The 17868-nt window shown below is 33.0% G+C and overlaps 1 protein-coding gene across 1 annotated transcript; it reads left to right on the plus strand.

The window, feature by feature from the left end:
* The first annotated feature begins 10294 nt into the window (after positions 1–10294).
* LOC141406542 (putative gustatory receptor 28b) lies at positions 10295–11996 on the plus strand. The gene is made up of 3 exons (XM_073992175.1): positions 10295–11111; positions 11184–11348; positions 11412–11996. The coding sequence occupies exons 1-3, from the start codon at positions 10350–10352 to the stop codon at positions 11478–11480; spliced, it is 996 nt and encodes a 331-aa protein (XP_073848276.1). The 5' UTR covers positions 10295–10349; the 3' UTR covers positions 11481–11996.
* Positions 11997–17868: the final 5872 nt, after the last annotated feature.

Consider the following 17868-nt stretch of genomic DNA (forward strand, 5'->3'; position numbering starts at 1 on the left):
AAATTTCTACCAGACATAGATGAGTTTCTAATTTGAACTCTATCGGTCCACTCTTTCGGGTACCTCCCCCAAATAATTTCGGAGATGTTCAGTTTAGGAACCACGGTTGCCACTGTTGTAGAAAGTTACCAACATTGGTAACTTTTTTTAGAGTTGGTAACTTCGTTTTTGGTTTGGTAATTTTTTAACATCAAATTGGTGCTTTTATCATTTTTCCGAATTAATTTGTATGAAAATTGCGGGTTATATCCACTGGAGTTGCTAAACCAATCATAGTCTAACCCTGCGTTTACACATGTCAGCACAGTTGAGTACATGTATTGATTGTCAAAAACCCAAAACTTGCAAGTGTGACGTAGACAACTGCAAAAAAAGTTCTAAAATTATGAATGAAAATCGTCGATTTCTTTTTGTTTTCCGTTCCCATATTTGTTTGTTGCATCCTAGTCCTGTTGTCTTTTTATACCCTCCACCATAGGTTGGGGGTATATTAAGTTTGTCACTACGTTTGTAACTACTCGAAATAATCATTGTATATATATTCTTAATAAGCGTGCAATTCTACATGGATATAGCCATGTCCGTCCGTCTGTCCGTCTGTGGAAATCACTCTAGCGTCCGAACGGATTGACGTAGGTGGATGGAATTTTGGGAAAATCTATTATTTGTACGTAGGACTTTTGGTATTGAAAGCGGGTTATGTAGGTCCACGCTTTCGTATAGCCCCCATACAAAATGACGCGTGACGAGTCGTCGTTTTAAGGAATTTTCAAGATATTTGTCCCATTTTACCACCGAATTGGTTGTAATTTGGTATTTTGTGTCTCCAGAGGCCAAAACACATTCCTACCAAAGTTGGTTTATATAGGTCCACGATTTGGTATAGCCCCCATATAAAGTACGCGTCATTTTAATATATTTTGAACGTATTAGTCCCATTTGACAACAGAATCGGTTGCAACTTTGTATTTTGTGTTTCCAGAGGCTAAGAAACATTTCTACCATAAAATGTTTATATAGGTCCACGTTTTGATATAGCCCCCATAGGACGATATCTCCCGATTTTCGATATTTTGAAGGTTTTGGCCTCATTATCACACAGAGATGGCTGAAATTTGGTATTTATTCTTGTGGGTAAGCCAAATGTTTGTATGTATTAGTAAATCAGAGTTGTATTTTTAGACAGTCTGTCTTGTGTAAACGCCAAGTAAACGAGATAACACTAAGAACAAAATCAACAACTGTGTGAATGTGCGCCAAATTATTCAAACGTCATAGGCAGGAGCTTTTGTTCGCATCGGGTTTGATGTTATGTTTATTTATTTATCTATGAAAAGTGGCATAATAAAATAAGTAAAATAAGTTTGATTTTGATTTGAGAACTCTGAGCCGCACAAAATGCTGCGACTTTCCTTAACTAGGTGGCTAGCGCTTAAAGCGGTCTTTTCAAGAATAATTGAGCAGTGGATGCCCCTACAGTTGTATCTATCAGGTAAACGGATATAAGCCAATTGAAATTTCAAATTTATTGACAAATGAAGAAATAAGGGTGTATATGATGTTTTTGTCATACATATTAAAAATTATTAACAACCTAAATAAGGAATTTCATAGAATGTTTAAACAATTTTGTAACTAATAATTCCGAAAACTTTTTACCTCCACTTGAAGTATTTATTGGTAGTGAAGCGGAAAAGTATTTAAAAGATAAAAAATTCTCGGAATCGCAACAAATAAAAATTAAAGTATGACGTAGAGATTTTTATATAGAATTTCTCGATCAATTAAAAAAAGATTTGATTTTAGTAGAACTGATTTAAAATCGTTGTCCATTATAAGACCAAATAACATACTGAATCAAACCAAAGACTCTGTTTTTAAAACTTTTAAATTAATTTTCATATTTAAATGACTATAATAACGACACAATAATTACACAATGGAGGCATCTAACTCTATTAGAAAATTATATCAATAAAGCAGATGATATTCTATCATTCTGGCAAAACATCAGTGTTTTAAAAAGGACTTAATGAATATAGCTTTAAGGAACTGACTGCTTTTATATTTAATTTAATGTACATTCCTCATACCTCATCAGCTGCAGAAAGAAATTTGTTTAGTCTTAGCTTAATCAAAACCACAACATAATGCTTGCTAAGGCCGCCACCAGACCATCTGCTTTTTCACATGTATGACATCAGCTGTTCTGTGTATTAGTATACCCAAAGTGACAACATACATGTGAAAAAGCAGATGGTCTGATGGCCGCCTAAAGAATTAACTTTAGGTAATGACCAGGCACAATAATACAGGTACAGCGGCAAAAACGGCTGGTTATCAGACTAGTTGTCAAAATTCATTATTGTGAATAAAAACACATACAAAATATGAATAAGCAATTCACAATAACACATTATTGTGACCAAATTTGACGTTTGGTATGATTTGATGTAACACCTTCTTATTCCACCATGGTAATGACCAACATTATGTTTGGTCAGCAAAAGATTATTTTAAATGATTGAAATATTAATTAATTTATTTAAACTAAATAAGGATCTCGTAGTTATAATGAATTTAAATGCTTATTTATGTTCTGAAATGAATTAAAACGTTTTATGTTATGTTTTTTATTAATAAATGTTTTGTTTTTTTATTAAAATAAGAAAAGATTATTGTATTTTTTTTAAAAAAATTGTAACTTTTTGGGAAAATTTTGGTAGACACATTTTTTACTTAGTGGCAGCCGTGATAGGAACTTGTATTCGCTGTCTCCATTACAAATTTATAGGTTTTATCAGGGGCAAGTCCATACTTCTTGAGAAAATAGCCAGAAAGTTGTAAAAATCCCCTATGGCACCATATGTAGTGGTTGGAGCGCACGATAACTCTCGAACGGTCTAAAATTTGGCCATCGTAATATTTTGTCTGAACTTAGTTTAAGGCCTTAGGTGAGCCATATCGGTCCTTTAAGTACCTCTCCCACAAAAGCTCGAAAATATTCGGAACATTTGTGCCCACGACAACTTCTGAAGGCAGTAACGGATTTGGTCCATACTGTGCATATCGTAATATTTCTACGAAACATAGATCAGGCTTGAATATGGACTATATATGTCAACTCCTTTTATCTTTGTTGTAACAACTTATATAAGCTGCCCCCATTACGACGGTGCAAGTTTTTTTAGGGGCAAGTCTTCTCCTTAGGGTACCTCCCCCCCAGAAGTTTACCATTTTTGTTTAAGCGCAGTTTAGGATCTGTTCGAAGAACATTTTGAAAATTATACCGATGCTATTCTTTAAGGTCCTGTTTAAGCGATTTTATACGACATCGTGGCCCAAAACCTCTAAGTTATACGGTGACAAACTGAAATGACTGGTGGACACAAAATATATAAAAAGGAATGAATTCCAGAATAAGATCCACTTCCAAAATGAACTATATCGGTCCATTTCTTCAAGTACATCCTCCGCAACATTTTTGAGCTTCAAACCAAATATATTTTTTGTCTGCAAATTTCAAAAAGAAATAAATTCAAGAAATATTCCAACAAAGACTTTTTATAACCCCGCTTTAAATGACTTTTCAATCACGTAAGACCCCTTCTGAGCTTCTAAAATTATCTGAGAGGAAATACGAAGTGTTAGTCATAATATTGGAGTCGATAAAGTACAAAGATCATTGAAAATATTTGGTATTTTGGCTTAACATTCATAATTTAACTAACCATGTAGTATAAATATGAGTATTATCATGCTCATAACTTCATCGCAGTTGACCACGTTTAACACAAATGCTCGAAAATCGGTCTGGAAGAATGCCTCTTCCACGATAAATAGCGTAGAAAACTGTAATTCAGATTTAACAAAAAGCGGTATGATATCCACAGATTTTATAATGTTGTATAATGCAACATTATGTTGCATATTTTCATATGAGGATGTAGATCCGGCCCCCGACATGGTTTTGTCTAACAAAATTTATTAAGCTACTGTAACCTACTATACATTTTTTTCTTTTTCATAAACATTTTTTTTTTTTTTGTTAGAAGATTTCAAATTAAAACTTTATTTTTCTGTACAGAAAATGTACATCATTAACAAGTTTTGTACGATTTTTTTCAAATTTTTTGTTTGCATACACTTTTTGGAAGAAATTTCCAATGAAATCTGAATTACTTGTTCAGGTCACATCATTCCACTATTAAATACGAATTCCGTAATGAATATACTCCATATTTGTTATTTCATATTCAAGCTATATTGAGGTCTCAAGGCTTTACACTCATCCTGTATCCAAAATAATTACGAGTTCAGTGTTGTGGGAATGGAAGTGCGTGAAAAATGTCTATTGGATAAAATGTAAAGAGGGACTACGTGGACTATATATTGAAAGCCAATTAGAAATTTGTTTCGCTGCCTTCGCCAAAATTTTGTTACTTGTTGCTAAACAAGGGGAGAAAATAATGAAGAAAAATTAATTTGTTTGCGTAAAAAACTGCTAAAATCTGCTTATATAGCATACCCACTTGCATTTTTCCCTACCATCAACAAAGTATAATTGTACCCTCAGCCTTTAGGGTTACGAGATAATATACACTTTGATACAATTAAAATTTTAGACTCCACATATGTTGGGACGGACAGCCTGTCCATGATAACTCTCGAACGGATCAGCCGATTTGGTCAAAGTTTATTGTCCAAATTAAATTTAAGTCATATCGGTACTTCCGCTATAAAAGTTAAAAAATTTTCGCTAAAAGAGTCGCAATCGATTCGATCTGAACTTTGCACATCGCAATATTTCTTTCAGAAATATATCGAACCTAATAAAATAAAATTACTTCCAAACGCACAACAAGATCCAAGAAATTATGTGTGGCCAACATTTTCATGTAAGTCCATCACAAAATTCAACATAAAAGCAGTTTAAAGTCTGTTCGAGGATCCTTTGGACTTTTTTGACATTTGTAGTCTTGTTTACTGCGATATCCAAGTCAATATTTCCTGACAAAGCTCTAAATACTAAGGCGACCAACTAAAATGGATTTTGGGCGCAGTAACTATCATCCAAACAGGCCACAACATTCTAAAAACTCCCTGAATACATAATTTTTGGGGGAAAATATTTTGTTTATAGTCGACTGTTATTTTTCAAAACTAGTCTTTAAGAAATAAAAATTTAAGAAATATTTGAATTCTAGTTCCAATAACTTGCAAGACCTGAGTCCAGCAAAGTGTTTAATTTCATTGAGTACAAAAACTTCGACTCATACAATTAAAACATTAATAGAACTTCTCACGGTGCGCCTTAACTAAATTTAAATGAAAGGTGCTTACACCTGGGAAGTTTTAGCGGATTCTGAAAAAAATTGCCGCATGGATTTTCAAATAAATCGCGGTCAAAGTTCACATTTTTGGGTTTTTTTAGGTTTTCACGATTTTGCGTGGGAACGACAAGTCCTATCGAAATGGGACTGAAGAGAATGTTGTAGAGGATTTTGACAGGTATAACATTTTCCCTAGTCGTCTTTCGATAGGACTTGCCGCTTCCCAGCAAAATCCTAAAAATCTGAAATGAACCGCGATTTATAGTTACGTAGGGATTGGATTAAAACGTGGATACATTTTAACCATTTTCTGCACGGAGGCTCTTCAACAAAAAGGAATCCCAAAATCTGTATTACAGCTGATATTCTAAAAATTAGATTAAGAGCTTTGAAATACAGAAAATCTTCAGATAGCGGAAATAATGGCAAATCTCTGTACATTTAAAATTCTGGGATATGCCATAACGTGGACCAATATTTTTTAATCATATAGGTCCAAAATACTGAAAACGGGGCGCAACTTTTATACGGCGACTACACCGAACGTGGTTCGATATGGTTTATTTTCAATTCTAAATATCCGAGGACGTATTGTGAGCTTTCTCTACTGAATTTATATACTTTGTGGCAATATTTCATATAAAATCAACAACAAAACCTTAGGAAACACCTAACCTAAAATTGAGAATTTTCATTGCTAGCGGGTGGAGAGAAGAAGAGGGCTATTTGTATATTTCCTCATATTCCTTTTTTATACCAGAACAATGTGAATAATAGGTACGAATATGTTCAATCCATCAACACTAGTTTCTGTTATTGGATGCTTCATTTATATATAAGTTATTAGGAAAATGCAAATGTGAATTATTTATACAACTCGTCGTTTGCTTGGTGTCAATTGGTTACCTTCGAATTACTTAGGGTCAATTGTGTACTAGTACCGCATAGAATTAGTTCTGGACTAATTAAATTGCGACAGTTGGAATTTTCATTGCTAGCGGACATTAATTAGTCTATGATTTAACATAGCTGAAGCCAAGCATTACCCTTTCATAACCCGCAAGTTGTGATTGTATACTATACAAATTAAATGATTTTGTATAAAATGAAATGTTTTGGACGTGGCAAAAAGTATTGGCCTTAAGCCGTTAAGTCCCGACATTGCTGTGGGCAATTTTGCATATTTGCGGATAGAAGAAAAAAACTGGAACGTATTTACAAAGAAATACATAAATTGGTGAAGTTATGCTTGTTAGACCTGTTAAACCCGTTTTCACTTTCACTGGTCATCAACAAGAAGGTTTTGCTGTTGATTGGAGCCCATGTGCTGACGGGGTGTTGACAACAGGTGATTGTAAGTAAGTACATCTTAATATTATATGGATGAAAACATTGGGATACACCGTTATACAATTTAATGTAATTACTTTTTCTAATAATTGTTCCCCATTGATCTGGAAACATTCGGCATATCCTGGTTCCGGATCACGTTAATATACATATATTCCACAGATAGTATTTACCGAAAACATGGGGTATTTTGGAACCTTCACTACATTTTGAAAACATTTCTTTGATACCTTGCATTACATGTTAATTATTTGTTTTGGCTATTATTGTTGAACTACTTGGATTAATTTATTATTTATACATTAAATCCGGTCTTAAACAAGTCGCCCAACGAATTTTTGCAAAAAATATCCCGATATTTTATCAAATATTTGTCATTTTTCACTAATTAATACATTAAAAGTGTTCGTTTTCGTAGTATGAAGATAGTTACTTGACAAACTGTATATACCACAGATAGGATTTGGGATCCTGAGTATAATAAAAATTTTGTTTTATATTTTTATAGCCGACCAAGGAAATGTGAGAATCATTGTAAAGCTCTGGAGGTCTTGATTGCGATAGATGAAGGGTATCGTGCTGCAGGGTTGTTTTATGATTTATCTAAAGCTTTCGATATGATTGACCACGATATTCTATTGGGAAAGCTGAGATTTTATGGTGTACCACAATGTAGTATCTTCGGGCCAATATTATTTTTAATATATCAACGATTTGATAAATTTACAGTTAAGTGCTCGATTGTTCATGTATGCTGATGATATTTGCTTATTTTATCCATATAAATCGGAGGCTGTAGTTAAATGTTATATGAAAAGAGATGCTGCTCTTATTTCCGAATATATGCGAATAAATAAATTAAAGGTGTATTAATAATATATTACAGTCAAATCTGTCATAGGATCGGCACATAAGCCATTTAAAGGCTAAAATTTCACCTGCCCTTGGTGTATTTTATAAATGTAAGTACAGACGAAATACCTCATTTACCAGGCACTGATACAAAGTCATTTGAACTACTTAGCTGTATTATACGCGCATTAGAAGAACACAAACCTTATATCATTGCAACGACTACAAAATAGGGCTTTTAAATTAGTCGGAAACTTACCCATATTGCACTCAACGCAGAGTTTATTTGAAAATACATTTACATCGATATTACCTGTTCATGGATTTACAAATATCAAATATTGATTCATGTTTCCAATGCTTAATTAATATCCCATTTGAAAAAAATTAAAATTTTATTTTGACGCTACATGAACGATATTTGGTACATGGATTGAGAAAAAATTCCCATTCTCAAATCTGTTCGAGATACTAATTTTGGATATTGCGCGCAAAAGTTATGGCAGTTTCAATTCTGAATATTAGTAAAAATCTTATAAAAACGGTATTCATTATATCGAGAAACATTGTTAATTTATGGTTTCCTACATACTATAAGTTTACTGAGGTCCCATAACTTTAGTGAAAAATTTTACATTTTCGCGGAAATTAGGAAAGAATTCAAAAAATTGGTTGTTTACAAGATTGAAATGAAACCAATCCGTTTAGTGGTTTTCATATTATAGCAAAAACATAAAAATATAGTGAGGAAATTTATAAATTTATAAAATTTTTGTAAAATATTTATTAAAACTTATTTTGTGAGTTAGTTGAAAACATTTAGGAGAAAGAGGTCGGAGTTATCTCCTATTTTAGTTAAATTTCACGCAAAAGATCACATTTTTTGTTCTAATCATTTCTCGAATACACGCTAACATCGAGCGGAAAATATGGATATCGTTCAAAAAAACGTTGGGTTCATTTAAATGGGGCATAATATTGAAATAAATCTGTATCGGGTAATGTTCATTTTGAAATGCGTGTAAATCGCGAAATCCTCAAAATAACTTGATGCGCATACGGTTTACCAATACAGCGAATTGTTCTCTTTTAATATGTACATTTGCCAGGATTTACTTTGGCCGCTAAGATGTAGCATCGTCTGCAGTTTAGTGTGCAACAAACCGTTCTAGTGGACGAATTTTCACGATCTATGATTTATATGATCCGGACCGTCAAAAAAAACTAAAATATCTTGGGGTCCCAGCACAATCAAAAGGATATTGTAAATACTGTACCCAAAAAATAGGGTTTTTCGAAAAAATATCGCACTAAATTTTGGCCTTTGGCCAATACATATGTACATATCAAATTATGCGTAATCGCGAGTACTTTGATACTACAATATGTTTTCTGAAATACCCGAGTGCGCGTCGCAGTTAGATCAAAAATACAAAAAACATCTAAAATCTGGCTTCAAAATGTCAGCATCCATAAAACGTGGATGTTGTGGAAATTTTGAAATGTGATACATTAGAAGTGTAATCTTCATTTTGTATTCTTCTACTTTTACTTTGGACAGATATCCGTAATTTAAACGGTTTAACCGGCAATCGAATAACAACGTTAAAAATTCATTTGCTTCAACGCGTTTTTAACTATTTTTATTCATTTACGCGGTCATAGCTTTCAGGCAAATTAACTTTTTTAGCCACATTTTTGAGCTTTGATTAAAAACACTTCGTTTGATTCAACTATGGTCATATTTCGTGTACACTGCAATATTTCGCAATTATAACAGTGCAAACCTTGGCTTCATCAATGTTAAATTTTTTGACTTTTCGTGATATAGGTACTTATTCTATGTATTATGTATTTGCCAACTTAGTCTCTAAATGCCCTTTTGGCGTTGAGGCACATTGTAAAATGTCGTATGTATATATTGAATTGGAAAAATAAAACTGGCGGACGTTGGAAAAATTTTTCATTTTTAAATGGGACATTTAGTCGCGTAGCCGGTGTTGATTGGACCTTATCCATAGGTGAAAGTTAAAATTCACCCACTAAAACTTCTAATTTTAAAGAAGATTTAACTGGGGGCTTTACAGCGATACTCATATTGCATTAGTCGGCTGTAAAAATAAAATAAATGACATTGGTATTTGCGAAACTTTGAAGGCTCATATCTCGGGTAGTCTGGACTTGTGCAAGACAGGAACTCAAGGGTATACTCATTTACTCTAAGAGTGGCATAACTCAAAAAATGCGTTTTCCGAGTTAGCAATTTCTATTTTTTCTACGACTTCTAATTTATCTTTTGTCAAATTTTCATGATGATATCTCTAACACTCAACGAGTTACAGCTCATTTACTTCGAGTTTCGAATAAATCAACAGAGTTTGTGAAGCACTAAAACACTCCAAATCATGATTGATTTTGCACAGAAATTAGCACTGATATCTGACTAGCTGTTTACAAAAAATGGTACATGTAGTTATTTTAGTTTTTGTGTAATAATATTTTTAAGTTAGGAAGTCCAATTTCAAACACCAACGTGTTTTTCTCGAAACTAGATTTTTTGAGAAGTGCCATATTTTTTTAAACAAAATATTTTTTACCCATATATGAGCTTAGTGTGGCTATATCTTCCAAACTATGATATCAATCTTTATAGTTTTGGTTTCTTTAGATACTCCGTGTAGTTTTGATCAAAAGAAATTGTTATACAGTATGCAAGGTTTATCTTCTTTTTTCACCTTCATTCTTTCAGTTGGATTTATTTTAGGTGTCTGCCACATCGCATCTTCAAAAGGGATTGAAAAGTTACACCAATATATGGTCATAGCCTATTTCACAACATGGGGTCAACTAGTGTCTCTCTTCATACTGGGTGCCTATAGTGTTTTCTCCAACTGGACCAATATCAAATCTATGCAACAACTATTGACGTGGATTACGAAAATCGATTATCAACTGGAAAAGGTTACAGGCCGTGCAATGAATTACACTCGTATGCGAAAACATATTTTGATCCAGTTTGTAGTGGTGTTTGTAGTGACTGCCTCGTTATCAATGATAAACTGCATTATAATATTTTCGGGTACCGAACCTTTGTCACTTACTTCAAGTTGCTTTTGGTTTGTGTGTTTCTTTCCGATATTGTTCTTGACATTCCGCGAATTTCAATTTTATAATTTAATATTCCTTCTCAAATCAAAATATGAACTAATCAATGAGGAGTTGGCACGATTTGTTGGAAATAGTCCGCTGCGACCTAATCAAATGCAAAACGATTTAATAGAAATTTTTCCAAAGACGAAATGTTGTGCAGATGTTTTAAAAGAACTTTTGGACATCTATGGAAATTTATCGGATTGTGTCGAACTGTTATTGAGAATTTTCGCTTGGCATTTGGTATTATTAACCAGCGTATCCTTCGGCGTCATAACCATCCAAAGTTATAATTTATTTGCGGCTCTTATTGTACATGTGTTACACATGAGTAATTATCACCTGACAGTCACAATTGGTTGGATATGCTTACAGATTGGAGTTATTGCGATGAATGTCAGTGTCTGCAGTGAAACAGATAAAAAGGTAAGTGTAATATTTGAATTTAACTTCACATAAACGTCTAAAAGTATTTCCCTTTCTTCTCGGATTGAAAAGATGTCTTCGGTGGGACCTCTTCTGCACAGGATAACAGCACACAATCGCCATGACGATCCGGCATTTTGTCAAACAGTTCAAATATTTTCTATGGAAGTAATACATCGTAAGAACTGTTTTACTGCCGCTGGATTTTTCAATATGGATTATAAACTGATAACCTCGGTAATTTGTTGAATGTCGTGAAATAATCCTGGCAATGATAACTGTTGTTTTTTTTTTCAATAGATTATTGCAGCTGTCACAACATATTTGTTAATCATTATACAATTTCATACAAGCATGGGAGACAATTAGTTCCCACCGTTTAGATTTCATCTATAATAAGCAACCAAAGACATAAAATTAGGTCTGTACGATAACCCAAAAGTTTGTACAAATTAGTAAAAACTTTTGCAAAATGCTGTTCGATAACAAACTTGTAAAGTAAAAGAGAGCGAATTTGGAGAGAATTTTGGAGAGTTTTGGAGACTTTTGTTACTGAGAACTTACAAGTTCTTGCAAGCAAAATTTTCTTTGTAAGAATTTGCAAGTTTGATCAGCTGATTTAAATTCGAATGTTTTGTGGCGGACTTTGCAATTCTTGGCAAAAACATAAACAACATTTGGTTATTAAAATAATTACAAGATAAAAAGAGAAGAGATAACTAAATAAATTATGGAAAACGACTTATATTGTAAAATAACTTATTTTTGTAGCAGCATAGAAACCTACGTTAAGCACAGGTTTGATGCTGGGTTGGCAGCCGCTGGCCGAAACACTATGGTTTCGGGTCAATTCGGTACGAAAGTACCCGCTGTAGCGGGATTGGGACTTATTTTGTAGTTTGTGATGATTGTTTTATTTCTAAAGCGCTCGGCACATACGGTGCGTTGAGCGTCGCGCTACAACAACCACATGAAAAATGTGTAAGTGATGCCAAGTTTTTTGAAAAACAACAATATGGCTGACGCATTAAAGTTAAACATAATTTAACTTTAATGCGTCAGCCATATTTTTCTTTTTCAAAAAACTTGGCATCACTTACACATTTTTCATGTGGTTGTTGTAGCGCGACGCTCAACGCACCGTATGTGCCGAGCGCACATACGGTGCCCGAGCGCTTAAGGTATCAAATCCCAGCAAAAAGCAGCGCACAGTGGAAAAAAGTACCGATTTAGCACGCCAAAAGTAAAAATTTATGTTTTATTGCATGTTTGCCCATAAATTCGATATGAACAGCTATAAATTGACAATTTTACTTCATTTATTAATATATTTGGTAAATTTGTATTTTTACCGTAGAATGGTACCTATCGATTTTCGATATTTTAAAGATTACTACCACATTATCCAACCGAAACGGCTAGGATTTGGTATTTACTCTCCGTGTGGGTTATGCATACACTCCTATAAATATTTTTGGTATAGGTCCACGTTTTCATATAGCCCCCATAGACCGGTACCATCGATTTCGGTAATTTTTGAGGTTTTAGCCACATTATCCAACCGAAATAGCTGAAAGTTGACATTTAGTCTTCGTTGGTGGTACAAAATATTCCGACGGAGAATTTTCGGCACAGGTACACGCATTGATATGGCCCCCATAGAAAGGTACCGCCCTAATTTCAGCATTTTTACATAAAAAATAATATTAATAAAAATAGTAATAAAGTAAAATGTTGCAGTTTGTTGCAGCTAAAATTTTAAGAATTGGTTAAGAACTATGTGTACTAAAAATAAAATAAAAAATCTACGCGCCATCCCTCGACACTCCTTAGTAATAGCTTTAACAAAGTGCACAATTTGGAAAAAAATCGGATGTCACATGTATTAAGTGTAAAATCCGAGTTGCAATAAATAACATCTTATATTCAACATTTTTTAAATCACCTGCTTTACGAAATGTTACATTCAGTAAAGCTTTAAAATTACTTTGTAGGAATAGTGCATGCGACGATCATAAATTTACTACTAAACTATATTATGAAAACTAGTTCAAAAAATGTCCACCAAAAATGGACCGTTATTCCGCTTAGACTGATGCAAAATAAATTATTTTAAATGCCGTTGCATTCTGTGGACACCTTAGATTAATACTGCAATAATAATTTTGAAATTGGCGTATGTGATTTTTTTGACTTTTGGCGCGCTAGATCGGTATTGTTTTCCACTGTGCAGCGCATCCATGTAGTAGGAGGAACACTATGATATGGAAAGTGAATTATTTTTGTAGCAATGGATAATCAAATAATTTTCGTAAACAACCTTCGATTGTTAAATTAAATCTTATTGTTTGTCAAATCAGCTGACTTCTTGCAAGTTTTTGCAAATTGTTGTTCGATAACATTCGATAACATTTTTAGCTTCGAGAGAGTAAAATTAGTGGAGAGAAGTAACTGAGAACTTGCTGCGTATTTGTAAGTACTTTTTACTTGCGAAGTTATCGTACAGACCTATTATATGTATAGACTAATTAATGTATAGACAAAGAAATAGTAGTGTTCCTCTTTTTCTCTAGATGTCGCTTTTGCGAAAATGCTGGTGTTGTCACTCTATTGCACAATGTTTTGGAGTAAATTGCAACATTTTGTTGCATATTTTCACATGTTCGATTTAGACCCGGACAAATACTAGCCACATATTGTCTTTTACCGAAATAAATAGTTAAAAAATGTATAGTTATTTCCATTTTAAAAATTGAGTTCGAATGAGTGCATATTAAACAGATTCAATTCAAACATACTCACTAAAGGATTTCTTCGTCTATACATTAATTAGTCTATGTTCTTTGAACCAACTTTGTTCACATTGAAACTAATTTTGAATGATAAAAGTTTTCATTTTCAAGAATGCAAAATTGAATCTGTTTCAATTTCGAATTTTTTTAAAACCTTTTATGGTATTTAAATTGCACAACATATTTTTACTCATTTAATTTTATACAAATAAATAATAATCTATATAAATAAAAATCAAATAAATGGCCTTCGTTTTGTATCAGTTGGGAATGGATGGATCGATTTGGATATTTATTTTAATGTTCGCATAGACTAATTAATTAGTCTGTTCGATAACTCAAAAGTTTTTAAACATTTGTACAAACTTTTACAAAATGCCGTTCGATAACAAACTTGCTCAGTAAAAGAGAAATGATAGGTGCAAGTTGTTGCAAGTAATAGGTCTGCCTGGTTACCCTAAAATTTGTAACAACTTGTACCAATTGTTGCTGGGAGTCGTCTGTTAACACAAAAAACCAGCAAAAGAGAGCGATTCGAGAGAGACATTTGGACAGTTCTTTCACTGAGAGTTTGCAAATTCTTGCTGGACAAATTTCTTTTAGCAAACACTAGTTAGTTTTTTGTTGATTTATGTTTGTGAAAATGAAAAACAATTTCATTGTGGAAATAACATAGTCTTATTGTATTGTTTTATGGAGAACAAATTTGTAAAGTGGAAAAATACTTTTTTGTTTAATTTTCTTTTTTATTTTTAATAAAATACAACGTGTTTGCTTCCTTTATTGGCGGACAAATTGTTCTGTTTTGGCAACCCAGCTGATTGCTTGCTGGTTTTTGCTGGGAAGGTGTCTGTTTACTTTTTACAATTTTCTAGCAAAAGAGACAGACAGACTTAATAAATGTGTAGACGATAAATTGTAGTGTGCTTCTTATTTTATAGGTGTCGCTGATTTTGTTGCATATTGCATATTTTCATATGAGGATTTAGATCCGGCCAAATACTAGCCACATATTGTCTTTTACCGAAATAAATAGTTAAAAATGTATAATTATTGCCATTTTAAAAATTGAGTTCGAATGAGTGCATATTAAACAGACTCAATTCGAGCATACTCACTGAGAGGATTTCTTCGTCTATACATTAGTTAGTCTATGGATATTCTAATACACAGACCAGTAGGCCTATTCTGTAACATTTATCGATTGAAAAGTTGTTAAAATTTCTTTTGTTTTTGTAACAACTACAAAACAAACAAATGAAATGAGCAATGAGTATAGTTGTTAAAAAGTTACTGAATAGGGGGCCAGTAGGCTTATTCTGTAAATTTTAACAACTGCCGATATTGTTTAAATTTCTTTTGTTTTTGTAACAACAATAAAACAAACAAATGAGATTGTTGTAAAATAAACAATGAGTAAAGTTGTTAAAAAGTTACAGAATAGGCCTACTGGGGGCCTATTCTGTAACATTTTTACTCATTGTGTATTGTACAACAATTTCATTTGTTTGTTTTGTAGTTGTTACAAAAACAAAAGAAATTTTAACAACTTTTCAATCGATAAAAGTTGCAGAATTCCTATACAGTAGGCCTATTCTGTAACTTTTATCGATTGAAAAGTTGTTAATTTTTTTTTTTTTTTTTTTTGTAACGACTACAAAACAAACAAATGAAATTGTTGTAAAATAAACAATGAGTAAAGTTGTTAAAAAGTTTCAGAATAGCCCCTATATAGGGTTAGTTTTTGACTATCTTCTCAGATAAAAATATCCAAGAAATTGTTGATATTTTTCCAAAAATCATCTTCGAATTATTTTGATTTTGGAAATGAAACCCTTTCTATCCAATGAATTTTGTTTATTTTCGAAGTAATCAAAAAACAATTATTGAAAATAATAAATATTGTTTTTGGGGAAATTAACAATTTTTGAAAACTTCAACTAAAAATCGTGTTTTGGAGCAAAATTTATCATTTCTGGAATGTGGATTGAAGGAATGCCACACACTACTCAATCTCACGCGGCAGTTTGGCAGTAAATGTATGGGCCGCATTAAACGTGATTAAACTTAAGGTATATAATTTTAATAACAACAAGCATGAGCATAAGAAATTATAAAAGACAAGTGAAAAATAGACAATTCTATATCAAAATAGAAATTGTGAGGCGGCTGACAACATTTGCGGTGAAATTTCGACAACTTGACATTTTGCTGGAACTTTAGGGGAAAAATATATAGAGCCGCGTTACAACAATCACATGAAAACTTCAAGAAAAACTTGGCATCACTTACACATTTTTCGTGTTTGTTGTTTTTGACGCCTGAAACGACACTCAACGGACCGAATTATTTTGGTCCCTAAATGACGCGGCACATACGGTCCGTTGAGGGTCGCGCTACAGCAACTACATTAATATGCCAGAGAAAAACTTGGCATCACTTACACATTTTTCATGTCGTTGTTATTTTCAACGCGCAACGCGTTACACAACGGACCGTATGTAGTTGGCGCTTAAAGTGATGCCAAGTTTGTTATTGAAGTTTTCATGTGGTGGTTGTAACGCAACGCTCAACGCGCCTCGAGTTGTCTACAGTTTGTCAGTAGTTCTGTTGACAATAGGTCTGTTCGTTTACTCAATAATTTGTACAAATTTGTACAAGCCCAGTAACTTCTTGTAATCGACTAAGGTTTTTTTTGATGGTAGAGTAAACGAACAACATCCAGTAACAATTTGTACAAATTGTAAGTAAACGAACACACTTAATATCAGTAGTAAGTCAGTATAGATTCACTATTGACATTTCCCGCAGGGCAAATATAGACAGCGGAAGATGTTGTTTACTTATTCCGCCAGATGCCACACCAGCATATGTTGCGAATTGTACATACTCAAAGTGTTGATTTTTTTTATTTTTTCGCACAATAGGTACTCAATTCGAAGTTAAGGTGTAGAGTTTGTTTTTGAGTTTACCGGTTGTTTTTTTTTTCAATTCAACATTATATGTGGAAAGCACTTACATTTTTATTACTGTTTAAATTTATTTATCAGAATAAATAGTTTAAAGTCTATACTACCAGCGCCATCTACAAATTTTCGATAATTCGAACAAAGACATACAATCTTAAAGATTGGACATCATGCAAAATTTTTTAAATTTTCATATTCAAGCATAGAGGGCGTTTATGTATAACATACAATTAACAGAAACAAAAGCGTACACCAATGTGAACTATGTTAAATATAACATAATTCATGTCACAATATTGTAACTTCACATTATGTTAGACCACCAGCACCATCTGCCGATGTATAGTAGCAATGGAAATGTCTCATCTTGTTATGTTATACATCTTTGGTCAACACTTTGAGTACGTACCATCCGCATAATATGCTGGTGTGGCATCTGGCGGAATTAGATAACACTATCTTCATTTGTCTATATTTAGTTAGTCTATGCTTCCGTCAAAGATGTATAACATAACAAGATAAGACATTTCCATTGCTACTATACATCGGCAGATGGTCCTGGTGGTCTAACATAATGCGAAGTTACAATATGTTGACATGAATTATGTTATATTTAACATTGTTCACATTGGTGAACGCTTTTGTTTCTGTTAATTGTCTGTTATACATGAACGCCCTCTATGCTTGAATATGAAAATTTAAAAAATTTTGCATGATGTCCAATCTTTAAGATTGTATGTCTTTGCTTCCGTTGTCTATATTTATTTAGTCTATGCTATGGTGTCTATATTTGGGGCATATATTCACATGTAGATGGCGACAAGAAAAATTGTCGTATGTGTTGCGAAGGCAATCCGCTCGATGTAGGAAACCAAAGCGAATTTAACACGGTGATTCGCGAAGCTTAAATAAAGATGTTGTAAACAAATATTCTTTATGGAAGCGAAATATTTGTTATTTATTTTTCATTAAAATTTTGTTTTGACAGCAAATGAA

This window comes from Musca autumnalis, unplaced genomic scaffold (genome assembly GCF_047663935.1).
Source record: "Musca autumnalis isolate F117 unplaced genomic scaffold, ASM4766393v1 scaffold_5, whole genome shotgun sequence".
In the NCBI taxonomy this organism is placed as follows: Eukaryota; Metazoa; Arthropoda; class Insecta; order Diptera; family Muscidae; genus Musca; species Musca autumnalis.